Source organism: Microcaecilia unicolor, chromosome 12, assembly GCF_901765095.1.
Source record: "Microcaecilia unicolor chromosome 12, aMicUni1.1, whole genome shotgun sequence".
Taxonomy (NCBI): Eukaryota; Metazoa; Chordata; class Amphibia; order Gymnophiona; family Siphonopidae; genus Microcaecilia; species Microcaecilia unicolor.
Window position 1 is genome coordinate 16798597 of NC_044042.1, and position 20281 is coordinate 16818877.

At 45.1% G+C, this 20281-nt stretch overlaps 1 protein-coding gene across 1 annotated transcript in view; it reads left to right on the plus strand.

The window, feature by feature from the left end:
* Positions 1–17819, plus strand: part of LOC115482083 (synaptonemal complex protein 1-like) — a 72312-nt gene extending 54493 nt beyond the window's left edge. Inside the window, exons 5-6 of the mRNA XM_030221647.1 lie at positions 12441–12558; positions 17418–17819. Of these exons, the coding sequence (XP_030077507.1) occupies positions 12441–12558; positions 17418–17819 (520 nt within the window). The remainder of the gene's footprint in view (positions 1–12440; positions 12559–17417) is intronic.
* Positions 17820–20281: the final 2462 nt, after the last annotated feature.

A 20281-nucleotide genomic window follows, 5' to 3' on the forward strand; every position in this document is an offset into this window, starting at 1 on the left:
AGGCTGAACCATTCAGCACTCAGGGAAAAGGGAAGCCACTCAAAGGAATACACAAGGTTGGCCACGCAGCACTCAAGGGTAAAGGGAAGCCACTCATAGGAACACTCTAGGCTGTACCATACAGAACTCAGGGAAAAGGGAAGCCACTCAAAGGAATACACATGGCTGGCCACGCAGCACTCAAGGGTAAAGGGAAGCCCCTCATGGGAACACTCTAGGCTGTACCATACAGCACTCAAGGGTAAAGGGAAGCCACCTATAGAAGTACACAAGGCTGTTCCACATAGCACTCAAGGGAAAAGGGAATCCACCCATAAGAATACACAAGGCTGTGCCACACAGCCAAATAACAGACACAAGAGACAAAGGGAAAAGCAAGCAAACAGGAAAAGCTGTCTTTACATACACAAATCAGATGAGCAATGCTCACAAGAATCAGGAGACAAACCCAGTAGACAAAGAGTTAAAGCAGGCTAAAGGGAAGGGTTGCTTTTAATACACAAGTCAGAAAGAAGCAGGGCTTACACTGCAGTCAAAGGATTAAAGCAAGCAAAGGGAAAACAAGCAATGTTTACTTATTTAGATTTTGTTCACACCTTTTTCAGTAGTAGCTTGAGGTGAGTTACATTCAGGTACACTGGATATTTCTCTGTCCCAGGAGGGCTCACAATCTAAGTTTGTACTTGAGGCAATGGAGGGTTAAGTGACTTGCCCAAGATCACAAGGAGCAGCAGTGGGATTTGAACCAGCCACCTCTGGATTGCAAGACTGGTGCTCTAACCACTAGGCCACTCCTCCACTCCACTTACCAAAACTCAGCCAGCACCCAAAGCCAGGTAGGGAAAGGAAAGGCAGGCAGAGACAGAGCACACCCAGCTGCACGGAAGCTAGGTAATCAAGGAAAGCAGCTGGGCTGGCAACAACTGTCTCTCTGAACAGTGAAAGGTAACAAGGGAAACCACACAGGGAAACAGAACAGGCTTAAGCTGGAGAGCCTAGACTACAAGAAAAGAATCTATTCAGGTTCAAACCAGAACCACACACAAACATAAAAACAGAACAGGGCTTTGCTTGAGAGCAAACCTAACAGGAAAGTAATCCATACAGATTCAGACCAGAACCACTCACACAGGCATAGCATAACAAGACCAGTTCCCTCAGAATCAAACAGTACAAGAAGAAAAAGGAAATTGGACCTGTTGCAATGGCAACACAGGAAAGCATTCTGGTCGCCGCATCTCAAAAAAGATATAAAGGAATTAGAAAAGGTGCAGAGAAGGGCGACAAAAATTATAAAGGGAATGGAACGACTTCCCTATGAGGAAAGGCTGAGAAGGTTAGGGCTCTTCAGCTTGGAGAAAAGGCGGCTGAGGGGTGATATGATAGAAGTCTACAAGATAATGAGCGGAGTAGAGCGGACAGATGTGAAGCGTTTGTTTACACTTTCAAACAACAACAAAACCAGGGGACACAAGATGAAGCTAGAATATGGTAGATTTAAAACAAATAGGAGAAAGTTTTTCTTTACTCAGCGTGTAGCTAGGCTCTGGAACTCGTTGCCGGAGAATGTAGTGACAGCAGCTGGCCTTATGGAATTTAAAGGGGGTTTGGACAGATTTCTGAGGGAAAAGTCCATTAAACATTATTAATTTTTTTTTTTTTTTTTTGGGGGGGGGGGTTCTTGAAGCCTGGATTGGCCGCTGTCGGAGACAGGATGCTGGGCTTGATGGACCTGTGGTCTTTTCCCAGTATGGCGGTGCTTATGTACTTCTGAGGCTGCCTCTCTCCCGGCTCCCCTGCCTTTGCTGATGCCTTCCATCAATGAGCGGTTCCGAGCCATGCTTAGAGAGGAGATACTGCAGTTGCAATCCGCTCAGGAACTGAGAGTGCTTGCACCAACTGTGGATCAGCCCCAGATTGTTCCTGAGACTCCATCCATGCCTATGACATCAACTCATGCAGCACGACACTCAATTTTGGGGGGAGGAAGCCTCCCTGAAGTCTGACGATAGGGCTTTATCTTGGTGATCTTTGGGGCATGGAGATGGTTCCACTGAGCCAAGACAGGCAAAGACTCACTCAGTCTGATCTGATTATGGTGAGGAATTTGACTTGGACCACTCATGGGACTTAGAAGAAGACCCTCATTACTTCATGGATGAAGAGTCTTATGGGGTACCTTCTGATCCATCTCCACCTCGAGAGACGTAAATCTCCACCTGAGGGTCTCTCCTTCACTGATTTTGTCAAGGAGATGGATTCTGCCCCCATTTAAGTTGGAGATGGAGGAGGAGCTCAGGGCAAAGATGTTATCGCCTCCTAAGGAAGGGGTCACAATACCTTTGCACCTTATCCTTAAAGATGCACTGACGAAAAACTGGGAACCTTCCTTTCTTTGCAGGTCGTACCTAAGAAGGTGCATATGTAGTATTGTATCCAGAAGGCTCCTGGATTTGAGAGGGCACAACTGCCTCACCACTCTCTAGTTGTCAATCTGCCCTCAAATGAACCAGGAGCTCCAGGACAAGATAGGTTTGGACACTAGACTTGTTTGGGAGGAACACTTTACAGGCCTCGATGCTTATTGCCCACATCCAATCCTACCAGCTCTACATGTGCCTTTGCAATCTTTGTTATGCAGTACACTAAGTTTTGTGGATTCTCTCCCACAGGAGCATTCAACAGAGCTTCACCAGTTGGACAGTAGGCAGCTGGAGTATAGGAAGTGTCTGGCTAGGGGTGAATATGATTCTTATGATATTGCATCCAGACTGTCTGCTATGAGTGTGGGGATGTGCAGACTTTCATGGCTGCTTGTGTCTGACCTAGAACCAGTGGATCAAGAGAGGTTTGCGGACGTACCTTGCCAAGCAGACATTCTTTTGGGGGACAAGGTGGAGGAGGTTGCTGACCTCATAAAGAAACATACTGATACCATCCAGACCCTGTCTTGGCAACCTCCAGCTGCAGCCTCTTCATCTAAGAGGTTTTTGAGTGAGCCTAGGTGACAACCCTACTACTACTTGCTCTGCACAGAAACCCCAGGCCCAGCGTTCTTGGCCTCGCCAGTCCTGTTCTCACACGTCCCAGCCGGTTCCCCAGTTGAAGCAAGGGAAGAGCTTTTGACTGGCTTCAGGAGAGCGTAGCCACACTCAAATTAAGCATTCCGGATAGCCTACCAATAGAGGGGAGGCTGAATGTTTTCCAACACAGGTGGCCCTTTGTAACTTCTGACCGGTGGGTTCTTCAGATAATTCGTCTTGGCTACACCCTACATTGGCATCAAAGACCACCAAATTGCCCACCGAGAACACAGCTCATCACCTCTCGGCATAAGCAGGTACTTGTAGAGGAAATCTCTTCCCTGTTGCAGACCAATACGGTCGGACCTGTGCCATGAATCGAAGAAGGGAAGGGATTCTATACCAGGTATTTCCTTGTGCCCAAGAAAGGAGGGGGGGGGGGGTTCAACCCATCCTTGACCGAAGAGCTCTGTGCTGTTCACCGCCGCTGCCTTGATTTTCTCTCCTCACATGCTATTCTTGACCCATTACAATCTGGTTTTCGCCCTCTCCACTCAACCGAAACTGCGCTTACTAAAGTCTCCAATGACCTATTACTGGCTAAATCCAGAGGTCAATATTCCATCCTCATTCTTCTTGATCTTTCCGCTGCTTTTGACACTGTCGATCACAGCATACTTCTCGATACCCTGTCCTCACTTGGATTCCAGGGCTCTGTCCTTTCCTGGTTCTCTTCCTACCTCTCCCTCCGCACCTTTAGTGTTCACTCTGGTGGATCCTCTTCTACTTCTATCCCTCTGCCTGTCGGCGTACCTCAGGGTTCTGTTCTTGGTCCCCTCCTCTTTTCTATCTACACTTCTTCCCTTGGTTCATTAATCTCATCCCATGGCTTTTCCTACCACCTCTATGCTGATGACTCCCAAATCTACCTTTCTACCCCTGATATCTCACCTTGCATCCAAACCAAAGTTTCAGCGTGCTTGTCTGACATTGCTGCCTGGATGTCTCAACGCCACCTGAAATTAAATATGACCAAAACCGAGCTTCTCATTTTCCCCCCCAAACCCACCTCCCCGCTCCCCCCGTTTTCTATTTCTGTTGATGGCTCTCTCATTCTCCCTGTCTCCTCAGCTCGAAACCTTGGGGTCATCTTTGACTCTTCTCTCTCCTTCTCTGCTCATATCCAGCAGACCGCCAAGACCTGTCGTTTCTTTCTTTACAACATCCGTAAAATCCGCCCCTTTCTTTCCGAGCACTCTACCAAAACCCTCATCCACACCCTTGTCACCTCTCGTTTAGACTACTGCAATCTGCTTCTTGCTGGCCTCCCACTTAGTCACCTCTCCCCTCTCCAGTCGGTTCAAAACTCTGCTGCCCGTCTCATCTTCCGCCAGGGTCGCTTTACTCATACTACCCCTCTCCTCAAGACCCTTCACTGGCTCCCTATCCGTTTTCGCATCCTGTTCAAACTTCTTCTACTAACCTATAAATGTATTCACTCTGCTGCTCCCCAGTATCTCTCCACACTCGTCCTTCCCTACACCCCTTCCCGTGCACTCCGCTCCATGGATAAATCCTTCTTATCTGTTCCCTTCTCCACTACTGCCAACTCCAGACTTCGCGCCTTCTATCTCGCTGCACCCTACGCCTGGAATAAACTTCCTGAGCCCCTACGTCTTGCCCCATCCTTGGCCACCTTTAAATCTAGACTGAAAACCCACCTCTTTAACATTGCTTTTGACTCGTAACCACTTGTAACCACTCGCCTCCACCTACCCTCCTCTCTTCCTTCCCGTTCACATTAATTGATTTGATTTGCTTACTTTATTTATTTTTTGTCTATTAGATTGTAAGCTCTTTGAGCAGGGACTGTCTTTCTTCTATGTTTGTACAGCGCTGCGTATGCCTTGTAGCGCTATAGAAATGCTAAATAGTAGTAGTAATAGTAGTAGTAGCTCTGAACAAATTCCTGGTCAAAGAAAAGTTCAGAATAATCTTCCTGGGCACCCTTCTGCCTGTGATTCAGGAAAATGATTGTCTATGCCCTCTGGATTTAAAGGATGCCTATACCCACATTTCAATACTTCCCAGTCACAGGAAGTATCTTAGATTCCAAATAGGGAAACACCACTACCAATATCACGTTCTTCCATTTGGCCTCAAGTCAGCTCCCAGGGTATTCACCGATTCTCTGAGGACAAGCAGGCTTACCATTCTCACAAGTGGGTCGACAATCTGCGTTGCCCAGTAATCGGTAGATAGCCAGAAAAATAAAAAACTTTACAGAGCCTTCTAAGGTGTGTGACACGCCTCACTGCTCATGCACGGAGCACCTTCCAGCCCGTTGTGTCTCCGCGTCTCGTCAGTTTAATACAATAGCATAAAAATGGAACAAAATACGAAGAAACAACTCCAAGGGGAGGTGGGCAGGACTGTGAGAATGTGAAGCCTGCTGTATCTTCACTTCCTCTGAGGATAAGCAGGCTTACCATTCTCACAAGTGGGTCGATGATCCAGACACTTTTACTACAGCTGTGCTCTGCTGGAGCCAGTCAATAGCTCATCCCTGGCTTTTGCTGGGGAGCAGCAGGGACCTTGGTTGCATGCTGTTGACGAGAACGAGCTCGCTGGGGCTGAGCCTGAGCAGGTTGGCGAGCTGCAGGAGCATATCAACACAAAGAGTAGGAATAGGAAGCACTCTGCAATCCACCAAAATACCTCCTAGATGAGAGAGAAGATATATCCTATGTGTACTTTTTGATTTGGTCAACAACCTCCTCGATCTTCTCTCTGAAAAGATTATCTCCCCAGCAAGGGGCATCCGCCATTCTCTACTAGACCAAATGGTCCAGGTAAGAAACACGCAGCCAGGAGAGTCTGCGTATTGCAATACCTTGGGCAGAGATTCTGGTTGCCACGTCAAAAGTGTCGTAAGTGTCCCTGGCCAAGAACTTGTTGCATGCATTCTGCTGCTTGACCAGCTGGCGAAAAGGCTCAGCCTTCCTCAGAGGGAGTGCTTCAACCAAGTCGGACAGCTGCCTCACTGAGTTCCTCAAGTAGACGCTTGTGAAGAGCTGGTATGATTGAATACAGGCGATGAGCATAGTGGCCTGATACATTTTTCTCCCAAAAGAGTCCAGGGTTCTGGCTTCTGTACCTAAGGGATCTGAGGCATAGTCCTTAGTACATCTGGCTTTTTTGAGAGCGGCATTCACCACCATGGAGTTGTGGGGTAACTGAGACCACCAACCCAGGTTCCGTGTGGATCCGATATTGGGTATCAATCTTCTTGGGGATCACAGGGACAGACAGAGGAGACACCCAGTTCCGTACGAGGACTGCCTTGAGTACCTCGTGGAGAGGAGCCATCACTGCCTCCTTAGTTGGAGAGGTGTAGTCCAGGACCTCGAGCATCTTGGCTCTAGGCTCGTCTTCCACTTATATAGGGAGTGGAATGGCCTCCGCCATTTCCCGTACAAAGGAGGTGAAGGAGAGACTCTCAGGTGGCAACAGTCTCCTCTCAGAGGGGAAGGCTCAGAAGGGATCCCATAGCACTCATAGGAGGAGAAGTACCTGGGATCCTCTTCTGATTCCCACGAGTGTTCCCCTTCAGTACTGGACAGCACTTCCCTCATGTCTGGTCGACATGGAGGTCCTATGTCTTCTAGAACGGTGTTAAGGAGTTGGCTCCTTCCTCTACTCCGGCGAAGTTTGCTCCACTGACGTCGAAGGAGAGTCGGTCTGGGTGGCAATGGACACCGTAGCCGCAAGCAACACAGGTGCCGAAGACTACACCGTGGGCTGAGAGCCAGGCGGGGCCACAGTGAGAGGCATGTCAGGCGCAGGCATCCCCGATGCCAGTGCACATCGCTGCAGAAATTCCTCCAAGACCTCTGGGAGCAAGGCCTGGATACGCTTGTTGAGAGCCACTATCAGTAAAGGCTGAGGGGCCGGTGCAGGGTCAGGTTGTCGAACCACCTGGGTTGCGGGAGCAGGATCTTGGCTGCTGGGAGAAATACGCATTGGCACCTCCTGAATAGAGGGAGAGCGGTCCTCCCAGTTTAGCTCTGGCTTTTTTTCCATAAGCAAGAGCACAGGTCTCGACAGCACTCGCCTCTCAGGTCCGAAGGAGCAAGCAGGTCACAGTTTGGCAAATGTTGAGTAATGAACCACATGGCCTCAACAGTGCATGTCACTCTCTTGCAGTCTCCACTTGAAAGAGGCCCAGTGGACCCTAGCTTCCTAGTGGTCTCAGAAGGCTGGGAATCTAATGGATGTAATCCAGATTCCTCCAGAGTTGACTAATGCCTTTCTCTGGTGGACAATTCAGACGATTTTGACTTTGGGTCTACCATTCCAGATTGCACCTCCTCAGAAGTTGCTAACAACAGTTGCATCAAACCTGGGATGGGGAGTTCATAAGGATGGGCTTCACACCCAAAGGTCTGCTCAGAAAACACATCTCCATATCAACCTCCTCGAGCTGAGGCCATATGAAATGCTCTAAAGGCTACAGAACCAAATTATTCTCATTCAAACAATGTGGCGAAACAGTGGATTTTCCAAGCCTTTGAACTATATTAATTATTCTCTGAGGACAAGTAGGCTAATATATTCTCACAAGTGGGTGATGCCAATCTACATTCTGTCCAGCAATTGGAGTTCATAGAAACCCTGCTCGACAAACAGAGTGTTGGAGCCTACCTCCCGGAGTCGAGAGCGGACAATCTTGTCTCGCTGGCATACAAGGTTCGTGCCTCTCAGCATGTCACAGCTCAGCAGATATTGAAATTTCTGGCCCACTTGTCTTCCACAGTGTACGTTACACTTATGACATGTCTTCACATGAGATCAGCTCAATAGACCCTGGCTTCTTAATGGTATCAAGCCACGAGAAGTCTGCAAGGGTAACATGTGTCCTCAGAGTTTGTTCGCCCTCTTCATTGGTGGACAATTCGATCCAGTTTGACTCTGGGACTTCCATTTCAAATTCCTCAGCCACAGAAAGTGTTGATGACAGTTGCATCTCTCCTGGAGAGCTCATGTAGATGGGCTTTACACTCAAGGAGCTTGGTCCTCCTAGGAAACAAATCTTCAGATCAACCTCCTAGAGCTTCGAGTGATCTGGAACGCTCTAAAAACTTTCAGAGATCGGCTGTCTCATCAAATTATTCTTATTCAAACAGTCAAGTTGCAGTGTATTTCATCACCAAACAAGGGGGCACCGGATCATGCATGTTCCTTCAAGCCACTTACCTGGCTGCCACAAACAACACCCTGGCCAACAGGCTGAGCAGAATATCTCTCCATATGGGCATGGCCTGCAAGATCTTCCGAGCATGGGGCACTCCCTCGGCGGATCATTTTGCTACTCAAATCAACTACGAGATCCCTCAGTTCTGTTCCTTGCTTCTGGCTCATCGCAGACTAGTGTCAGATGCTTTCTTCCTCAATTGGGGGACACTTCTGTATGCATATCCTCCCATACCTCAACTGGGAAAGACTTTGTTAAAACTCAAGCAAGACCGTGGAACCATGATTCTGATCACTGTACTGGCCACGGCATATATGGTTCCCTCTTCTTCTGGAATTATCCTCCAAAGAAACATGGAGATTGGAGTGTCTTCCGACCCTCATCATGCAGGACAAAAGGTCACTTCTACATCTCAACCTTCAGTCTGGCTCTCACTGCTTGGATGTTGAGAGCCTATAATTTGCTTCCTAGGGTTTTTCAGAGGGTGTCTCCCGAGTCTTGCTGGCTTCCAGGACAGATTCCACTAAGAGGTGTTACTCTTGTAAATGGAGGAGGTTTGCCTTCTGATGTGAGAGCAAGGCCTTAGATCCCCTTACTTGCCCTACACAGACCTTGCTTGAATATCTTCCACACTTATCAGAGTCTGGTCAAGACAAACTCCGTAAGGGTTCACTTTAGTGCAATTTAGTGCTTATCATCAGCGTGTAGAAGGTAAGCCCATCTCTGGACAGCCTTTCGTTGTTTGCTTCATGAGAGGTTTGCTTTTGTCAAAGCTCCCTGTCAAACCTCCTCCAGTGTCATAGGATCTCAACGTCATTCTCATCCAGCTGATGAAAGCTCCTTTTGAGCCACTGAATTCCTGTCATCTGAAGTACTTGACCTGGAAGGTTGTTTTTTTGGGGTCAATGAGCTTCAGGCCTTAGTAGTGGATGAACCTTATACTAAGTTTCATCACAACAGAGTAGTCCTCTGTACGCACCCTAAGTTCCTGCCGAAGGTGGTCACAGAGTTCTATCTGAACCAGTCGATTGTTTTGCCAACATTCTTTTCTGACCTCATGCCATCCTGGCGAAAACAGCTTGCAGACCTTGGATTGCAAGAGAGCATTGGCCTACTACATGGAGAGGACAAGACCTCACAGGGTGGAGGTCGCCATCGGGAAATGCATCATTTCAATTTGGCTGGAAGATTGCATCTCCTTAACTTATGCCCAGGCTGGCCTTGGAGGGTCATGTCATGGCTCATAATGCCAGAGCCATGGCTGTGTTGGTAGCCCACTTGAAGTCAGCCTCCACTGAAGTAATTTTCAAGGCTGCAACATGGTCTTGAGTCCATACATTCACATCACACTACTGCCTTGAGCAGGATACCCTACACGACAGTTGGTTCGGGCAGTCAGTGTTGCAGAATCTGTTTGGAGTCTAGAATCCAACTCCATCCTCCTAGGCCCGTTTTATTCTGTCCAGGCTACACCCTCATTCAGATTGTATATTGTTTCATGTTAATCTGTGTAATTTCCTCGCTTTTGCGAGGTCCAGTTGACTAATGTTTGTTGTTTTGGGTGAGCCTGGATGCTAGGGATTCCCCACTTGTGAGAAGATTGAAGCCTGCTTGTCCTTGGAGAAAGTGAAGATGCTTACCTGTAGCAGGTATTCTCTGAGGACAGTAGGCTTCATATTCTCACAATCTCTCCCACCTCCCCTTGGAGTTGTCTCCTTGGTTATTTTTACTTTATTTTTTTGCTTTAGTATTACTACTACTATTTAGCATTTCTATAGTGCTACAAGGCGTACGCAGCGCTGCACAAACATAGAAGAAAGACAGTCCCTGCTCAAAGAGCTTACAATCTAATAGACAAAAAATAAATAAAGTAAGCAAATCAAATCAAGCCCCCTCCCTGCCCGTCTTCAAGTCTTTGCTTAAAGCCCACCTCTTCAATGCTGCGTTCGGCACCTAACCCTTACCGTTCAGTGAATCCAGACTGCCCCAATTTGACTGCCCCTATCGGACCGACCGTTCACTTGTCTATTAGATTGTAAGCTCTTTGAGCAGGGACTGTCTCTCTTTGTTAAATTGTACAGCGCTGCGTAACCCTAGTAGCGCTCTAGAAATGTTAAGTAGTAGTAGTAGTAATGTGAACGGGAAGGAAGAGAGGAGGGTAGGTGGAGGCGAGTGGTTACAAGTGGTTACGAGTCAAAAGCAATGTTAAAGAGGTGGGCTTTCAGTCTAGATTTAAAGGTGGCCAAGGATGGGGCAAGACGTAGGGGCTCAGGAAGTTTATTCCAGGCGTAGGGTGCAGCGAGACAGAAGGCGCGAAGTCTGGAGTTGGCAGTAGTGGAGAAGGGAACAGATAAGAAGGATTTATCCATGGAGCGGAGTGCATGGGAAGGGGTGTAGGGAAGGACGAGTGTGGAGAGATACTGGGGAGCAGCAGAGTGAGTACATTTATAGGTTAGTAGAAGAAGTTTGAACAGGATGCAAAAACGGATAGGAAGCCAGTGAAGGGTCTTGAGGAGAGGGGTAGTATAAGTAAAGCGACCCTGGCAGAAGACGAGACGGGCAGCAGAGTTTTGAACCGACTGGAGGGGGGAGAGGTGATTAAGTGGGAGGCCAGCAAGAAGCAGATTGCAGTAGTCTAAACGAGAGGTGACAAGGGTGTGGATGAGGGTTTTGGTAGAGTGCTCGGAAAGAAAGGGGCGGATTTTACGGATGTTGTAAAGAAAGAAACGACAGGTCTTGGCAATCTGCTGGATATGAGCAGAGAAGGAGAGAGAAGAGTCAAAGATGACCCCAAGGTTTCGAGCTGAGGAGAATGAGAGCCATCAACAGAAATAGAAAACGGTGGGAGCGGGGAGGTGGGTTTGGGGGAGGGGAAATGAGAAGCTCGGTTTTGGTCAAATTTAATTTCAGGTGGCGTTGAGACATCCAGACAGCAATGTCAGACAAGCATGTTGAAACTTTGGTTTGGATGCAAGGTGAGATATCAGGGGTAGAAAGGTAGATTTGGGAGTCATCAGCATAGAGATGGTAGGAAAAACCATGGGATGAGATTAATGAACCAAGGGAAGAAGTGTAGATAGAAAAGAGGAGGGGACCAAGAACAGAACCCTGAGGTACGCCGTCAGGCAGAGGGATAGAAGTAGAAGAGGATCCACCAGAGTGAACACTAAAGGTGTGGAGGGAGAGGTAGGAAGAGAACCAGGAAAGGACAGAGCCCTGGAATCCAAGTGAGGACAGGGTATCGAGGAGTATGCTGTGATTGACAGTGTCAAAAGCAGCGGAAAGATCAAGAAGAATGAGGATGGAATATTGACCTCTGGATTTAGCCAGTAATAGGTCATTGGAGACTTTAGTAAGCGCAGTTTCGGTTGAGTGGAGAGGGCGAAAACCAGATTGTAGTGGGTCAAGAATAGCATGTGAGGAGAGAAAATCAAGGCAGCAGCGGTGAACAGCACGCTCAAGTAATTTGGAGAGAAAAGGAAGGAGGGAGATGGGTCGGTAATTAGAGGGACAAGTAGGGTCGAGTGAAGGCTTCTTAAGGAGAGGTGTGACCGCAGCATGTTTAAAGGCAGCAGGGACAGTCGCAGTGGAAAGTGAGAGGTTGAGAATGTGACAGATAAAAGGAATAAGAGCAGGAGAGATGGCATTAAGAAGGTGGGTGGGAATGGGATCAGAGGAACAGGTGGTACATTTTGAGGAAGAAAGGAGAAGTGTAGTTTCCTCAATAGTAACTTCAGGAAAGGAGGAAAGGGAATGAGGGGAAGGTAATTCGCTTAATTGGGGGTGGGGATGGAGGGAGATGAAATGCATGCCCCTCCCCTCCTGTGCCCCCCCCATGGATTGCTGTATATGGACTGCCTTTAATTTCACGATTAAAATGTTTTATCCAAATGCAGCCCTATTTATTACCTTTAAAAAAGACTAAAATGGCTATCACAGCAGTTTTAATTTTTTAAAAAATTTACAGGTAACTTTTAGCTTTACATTTTTCAAAGTCCCTAATTTGGATGAATCAAAGCCACATATTCGGACTGCAGGTGTAAGAAAGAGTCTCCAGACTAATGTTTTTGTTTTGTAAGCATTTGAGAATAATATACTATAGAATCTTATTGTACATCAATTATGGTAATTGGTTTGTTCTCTGACTATATTATTTCCTATAGGCTAAAATATGAGGAGTTAACTGAGGATTATAATAAAGTTTTATTAGAAAAAGAACAAATGGAAAAGGATGTTGATAATACTTTTACTGAGGTCAAGAACCTTCAAAACAGTCTTAAGGTGAGCCAATAGAAAGGTTTGTTGTAGAATTTTCACAGTTTGAATTAGGAATTATGGACCTTTATCTAGACAAATGTGTTTCTCTGAAGATACACAATCAAAGAATATATCCTTGTCTCTGATACCATATATTATCCACTGCACAAACCAGGACTGTTTAGCCACAAAAGTATATATCTCTGTATCATGTGTCCCACGTAATGTCACCTTTTACACAATCTGGCATTATAATGTGTTTTTTTAGTACCCTCAGATATAACCCACTGTTCAATGCAGTCAATCAAGCTGCCAATCAGTGGTATAGCACTTCTTTCATCGGGTTGCTCATTTAATGTTTATTAAGAGGGTGTTTCTTGTGAATAACTCATACACCCACACCCCAGTGCTATATACATTATTCAACCACACTTCAATAATAAAGATCATGAGACACAATGTACTTAGCTCAGTCTCACCGAAAATAAGTCCAAACTGAGGATTTCTTCCAACATGTTGAATAATGTATATAACACTGGGGTGTGGGTGTATGAGTTATTCACAAGAAACACCCTCTTAATAAACAATAAATGAGTAACCCGATGAAAGAAGTGCTATACCACTGATTGGCAGCTTGATTGCATTGAACAGTGGGTTATATCTGAGGGTACTCAAAAAAAACATTATAATGCCAGATTGTGTAAAAGGTGACATTACGTGGGACACATGATACAGAGATATATGCTTTTGTGGCAAAACAGTCCTGGTTTCTCTGAAGATAAGCAGTTCACCTTGGTCACATGCATGGGTTACATGAATATACCCAGGCCCAACTATTCATCCTGATGAGGCTACAGGAAAGAGTGAGACCTTTTTCATCTGGTACTCTCATCCTCCCACAGCATAAATGTCCTGCATGCCTGCCTGCTTTCCCATTGGTGTTTCTAGAATATGGCCTTGTTGGCGGCTCTGGCCCCTTCCATGATGTCATCCATTACAGTCCATAAGAATAGGTCCCTTGGAGATCTTCTACAAGTTTTATTAAGTCTTGACATACCACCAGTTGAGTTTACTGTTTCAGCAGCGTATACTAATGTAATAAAAAGTATAGATATGAGAAAGGAAAAAAAAGTACAATATCAATTCAGTATAATCATAAAATTACAGCTAGTCTAATAAAATTATTTCAGCTAATGTTCAAAGTGAGTTAACCAGCTAACTGCTGCCACCAGCTAATCGCTTGCATGCGATTATCCAGTCATTTTCAGCGGCACTTAGTGGTGCTGAAAATGACTGGTTAGCACTGAAATGGAAGCTGGCTACATCGGGGGCAGAGTCTGGTTAGCTTCCAATATTCTAAGCTAACCGACCACGTTTAGCACATAAATAGGACAGCATAAATAGCCGTCCTATTTTTATGCACTAGTCCATGGCCAGTTAAGTCAGAACATTGATTTAAGTGGGCATGTGCTAGCCTGCTTTTAATATTACTACTAATAAAACAGACATTCAATTCCGAAGCCCAGAAGAGTCAAGTAGAGTTGCTGTGAGAAGATTTCCAGAGAGGGAGATATCTTCACTGATGAGAATTTGCTAAGAAATTGTTTTTAAACTTGGGGAAAGAATTCATTAGGTAACCTCAGGGATTTTATTTTAAGCTACTCTGCTCACTTAGCAATGGAATTTAAGGAATAGATTTTCTTATCATATGAAGTCTCTGTTACAGTTCCATAGACTAGCATTTAAGGGGGCTATTTTACAGTTACTATAGTATCAGTATAAAGCACAGCTAATAGGGATAAGAAGCCTTAGTTTAGACTTTAATTCCCACCCCCCCTCCTCAAGTCTGATCTCTGATTTATAGGCCTGTGAACCAATTAGGAGGCTACAAACCTCTATCAGCCAGTAATTAGCTCATAGAAATACAGTCAACATATCTACAGTGGGGGAAATAAGTATTTGATCCCTTGCTGATTTTGTAAGTTTGCCCACTGACAAAGACATGAGCAGCCCATAATTGAAGGGTAGGTTATTGGTAACAGTGAGAGATAGCACATCACAAATTAAATCTGGAAAATCACTTTGTGGAAAGTATATGAATTTATTTGCATTCTGCAGAGGGAAATAAGTATTTGATCCCCCACCAACCAGTAAGAGATCTGGCCCCTACAGACCAGGTAGATGCTCCAAATCAACTCGTTACCTGCATGACAGACAGCTGTCGGCAATGGTCACCTGTATGAAAGACACCTGTCCACAGACTCAGTGAATCAGTCAGACTCTAACCTCTACAAAATGGCCAAGAGCAAGGAGCTGTCTAAGGATGTCAGGGACAAGATCATACACCTGCACAAGGCTGGAATGGGCTACAAAACCATCAGTAAGACGCTGGGCGAGAAGGAGACAACTGTTGGTGCCATAGTAAGAAAATGGAAGAAGTACAAAATGACTGTCAATCGACAAAGATCTGGGGCTCCACGCAAAATCTCACCTCGTGGGGTATCCTTGATCATGAGGAAGGTTAGAAATCAGCCTACAACTACAAGGGGGGAACTTGTCAATGATCTCAAGGCAGCTGGGACCACTGTCACCACGAAAACCATTGGTAACACATTACGACATAACGGATTGCAATCCTGCAGTGCCCGCAAGGTCCCCCTGCTCCGGAAGGCACATGTGACGGCCCGTCTGAAGTTTGCCAGTGAACACCTGGATGATGCCGAGAGTGATTGGGAGAAGGTGCTGTGGTCAGATGAGACAAAAATTGAGCTCTTTGGCATGAACTCAACTCGCCGTGTTTGGAGGAAGAGAAATGCTGCCTATGACCCAAAGAACACCGTCCCCACTGTCAAGCATGGAGGTGGAAATGTTATGTTTTGGGGGTGTTTCTCTGCTAAGGGCACAGGACTACTTCACCGCATCAATGGGAGAATGGATGGGGCCATGTACCGTACAATTCTGAGTGACAACCTCCTTCCCTCCGCCAGGGCCTTAAAAATGGGTCGTGGCTGGGTCTTCCAGCACGACAATGACCCAAAACATACAGCCAAGGCAACAAAGGAGTGGCTCAGGAAGAAGCACATTAGGGTCATGGAGTGGCCTAGCCAGTCACCAGACCTTAATCCCATTGAAAACTTATGGAGGGAGCTGAAGCTGCGAGTTGCCAAGCGACAGCCCAGAACTCTTAATGATTTAGAGATGATCTGCAAAGAGGAGTGGACCAAAATTCCTCCTGACATGTGTGCAAACCTCATCATCAACTACAGAAGACGTCTGACCGTTGTGCTTGCCAACAAGGGTTTTGCCACCAAGTATTAGGTCTTGTTTGCCAGAGGGATTAAATACTTATTTCCCTCTGCAGAATGCAAATAAATTCATATACTTTCCACAATGTGATTTTCCGGATTTAATTTGTGATGTGCTATCTCTCACTGTTACCAATAACCTACCCTTCAATTATGGGCTGCTCATGTCTTTGTCAGTGGGCAAACTTACAAAATCAGCAAGGGATCAAATACTTATTTCCCCCACTGTATAGAGGGGAACCTAGTAATAATAATGTATTATAATGTGTTAGCAGTTATCACTTTACATAACTTATTAGAAAATGTACAAATAAGATAACATCTTTCAATATCTGTTATCCCTGTTCCTTCTATGTATCCCTTTTATCTAACAAAAATCTCAATAAAATCTCCTTTAAAATAATAATAATAATAACTAAATATTTTGTTTTACTTTCAATATTTATTAAAATTTACATGATGTTGATCACAATGTTCATGACAAAAAGAAAGTTCACAAATTACAAAAGGAAATATAAAGAGGAAAAAGAGGATGAATTTTTGCCCACAATCACAAGGAAAATATGGGATCAAGTAACAGGAAACAAAATTTCTTTATTATAAAAAGGTAAAAGAAATATACAGACACAACCTGAATCCAAGAACCCCACCAAGCCAGCCCCGCAAAGATCTAATGCATCATCATGTCAAAACCCTCAGTTCCTCCTTGGAAATAATAAAGTCCATTAGTTGTTTTGGATCGAAAAACATATAAATTTTACCCTCAAAATTTACCACACAAGTACAAGAAAATCACAAATGAAACCCAAAATCCAGCGTCTGAGCTCTTACACACAAAGTGAGGAACTCTTCCTGCTGTTTTTGAGTTGCTCTTGACAAGCCAGGAAAAGTTCTTATTTTAGATCCCAAAAACAACTGATCCATTGATCGAAAATAAAGTCTTAGAACTGCATTCTGGTCATTCTCAAGGGCAAATGTCACAACAAGGGTAGATCTGGATATGATAACATCTAATGATGACTCCAGAAACTCAGTTAAATTCATACTGTATGCATCAGGTGGTTCAGATGGAGGTTGATCAGATATAGTCAAATACAGGGCACGAACCATTGGAGGAATATCCTCTAGTGGCAACTTCAGTATTTCCCACATATATTTCCAGACCATATCCAGAGGTGCCACTAAAGGTGATTTAGGAAAATGTATAAAACGGAGGGTATTCCTCCTAACCTGGTTTTCCAAGTATTCCAGTTTCCTATGGAGAACAAGTTTATCATTGGCCATAGAGCCATACAAATCTTGCAAATCACTGACCACCTTCGCCATGTATTCCATCATCTTAGCTTGTAGCTCCAACCTCTATGTATGCGCCAAAGAAGTTCTAACGACATCAAACAACTGCACACCAAAAGTTAAAGACAAACACTGGACAGACTGATTGAGGGTCTGCACTGTATCTCATAGAATATCCATAGTTACCACCTTAAGCCTCTGCAGCATTGAAACCAAGGCACCCGGACTTTGTTCCATCTTCTTTTCTTCAAGGCCAGCTTCATGCTGTGAAAGCTGCTGTTCTAGGCCTGGAATTACTCGCTCTTCCCTGGGGTGAAACAGGGGCATCGGTGTCAGAGAAAACTCTCCCGATGCTTGCAACAAGGGTCCACTTCTGGGCTGCCTAGGTCTCACGACCTGATTGGGACTGAGCGAAACACCACTCATGCTACTGTCAGAGAGCCTCTCTGGCATTGTCTGAAGGTGGGAGAGGACTCGTACCTGCTGGCACACAAAATCTTTGGATTAGGGTCTGCTTCATTACCGGAACTGGAGTGGATGCTGGAGGCTGCTGCCGCACTGTACCTCTTCGCTTCTCCATGTAAAGCCAGGGAAGAGTTTCACAAAGTAGCCAACAAAGCCAAAGGTAAACAGCAAACCGGCCAGGTGTCTGATCAGGACATAATCTTGATCCCTTCTAAAAACTAAATATTAGCATAGCCTAGCATATAACTATCAGTCTTATGGGGATTTTAGTTTACATATTCCCACTCGATTAGCAACTTAATTAAGAAGTCACAAATAATAAGATGCAGGCAGCAGTCCAGCAGCAAGATGGGGGTTATCCAGTCTTTTGAACAGGTCCGATCTCTGGAGGCTAGAATAGCAGACTTGGAGGAGTTGAGGCAGACAGAAAGGTTTATACAGGAGGCCTAAAGGGACATAGTAGAGAAGTCCCACCTCTGTGCTGCCACGGAGGAGAAAGGTCTCCTAAATTGAGAGGAGAGGAAGGGAATGATCCTCTAGCCAGGACCTGCCCTCCAGGGGATGCACTATCCTCTCATACCAAATGTAGATAGCGGGGTGGCTGTTGTACATGAGGATCGCTTGGTCACTTGCCTGCCTGGTGTGAAGATTTTAGAAAGTGCTGGGGAGGAGCCTGCTGTCTTGGTGGGTACCAATGACATAGGAAAATGTGAGAGGGAGGTTCTGGAAGCCAAATTTAGGCTCTTAGGTAGAAAGCTCAAATCCAGAACCTCCAGGGTAGCATTTTCAAAAGTGCTTTCCATTCCATGCGCAGGACCCAAGAGACAGAGCTCCTGAGTCTCAATGCGTGGATGAGATGATGGCACACGGAGCAGGGTTTTAGATTTGTTAGGAACTGGGTATCTTTCTGGGCAGGGGGAGCCTATTCTGGAAAGATGAGCTCCACCTTAACCAGGGTTGAACCAGGCTGCTGCCATCAACATTTAAAAAGAAGATAGAGCAGCTTTTAAACTAGAAACTGAAGGAAGGCCGACAGTCGCTCAAAAGCGAATGGTTCGGGACACAAGATATCACCAAAACAGGGAAGATAGGGCATACCGAAAGCGAAGTTACAATAGAGACCATAGTAGATCAGAGCTCTTTAAATAAAGAGCAGACAGATTTTCAAGATTGCAAATTATCACTGTCAACTGCTGAGCTAGTTGTAAATAGGAATGACAAACATTGTTTGAAATATCTGTATTCATAAGATGGGAGAGTTACAATATATTGCACTAAATGAAAGATAATTATAATAGGCATCCCTGAGACCTGGTGGAAGGAAGATAACCAATGAGACACTGTCATACCGGGGTACAAATTATATCACATTGATGGAGCCGATCGAATTGGTGGAGGGGTTGTATTATATGTTAAGGAGAGCCTTGAATCGAATAGACTAAAAATTCTGCAGGACACAAAACATTTTTATCTTTGGAATTCCTATGGATAGAAATTCCATGTGTAAAGAGGACAAAGATAGTGATTGGAGTGTACTACCGCCTACCTGGCCAGGATGAGTAGATAGATGCAGAAATGTTATCAGAAATTAGGGAGGCTATCAAAATGGGGAACACAATAATAATGGGTGATTTCAATTTCCCCAATATTGACTGGGTAAAAGTAACATTGGAACATGCTAGGGAGGTAGAATTTCTTGATGAAATCAAGGACTGCTTTATGGAGCAGCTGGTTCAGGAACCAACAACAGGGGAGCAATTCTAGACCTAGTCCTTAATGGAATGCATGATCTGGTGCAGGAGGTAATGGTGCTGTGGCCACTTGATAACAGTGATTATAACATGATCAAATTTGATATAATCACTGGAGTAAGTACATACAGGAGATCCAATATGTTAGCATTTAACTTTCAAAATGGAGACTGTGATAAAATGAGGAGAATGGTAAAAAAAACAACAACCCAAAAGCATCAACTTAGAGGAGCAGCTGCAAAGGTCAAAAATTTACATCAGGCCTGGATGCTATTCAAAAATACCATCCTGGAAGCCTTGACCAGATATATTCCATGTATTAAAATAGGAGGCAGGTTTTGGATTATCACCTACACCTCATAATAAGGCCCTATTGCTTACCTCTCAGACAGCCCTCAACACACTCTTATATCAACAGGCAGTTAAATCCATGTAGTATTATAAATAGCAATTTTATCTTCATGATAATAAAAGTGATCAGCTTATGTTTCATTTAATACATGCTCGCACAGGGCCCAAGATGATTCTACAGTTATCTCGATCTAATGGCTTGTTAACTCACTTGTACGTGGAAATCAACACTATTTTTCAACAATACTTTGCAACGTTCTATAGATCTGAGGACTATAGCCTAGGGTTCCCCCTTCAGAATCTCTTAAGCTTAATGCCCATTTTACTGCAGATGAGATTCAGGTTGCTGTTCAGTCTAGTGCCCTGGGCAAGGCACTGGGTCCAGATGGATTTTGAGCCAAATTGTATAAATTGCTTACGCCTCCTATAAGCCTTCATTTAGCCGAGATGTTTTCCAGCATTGTGTCATCCCAACAAATGCCTGTCTCATTACGAGTGGTGCAGTTGATTGTTCTTCCTAAGTCAGGTAGGCACTGCATTTCTTCTTCCTATTGACCCATCTTCTTTTAAATTTTGAAACAA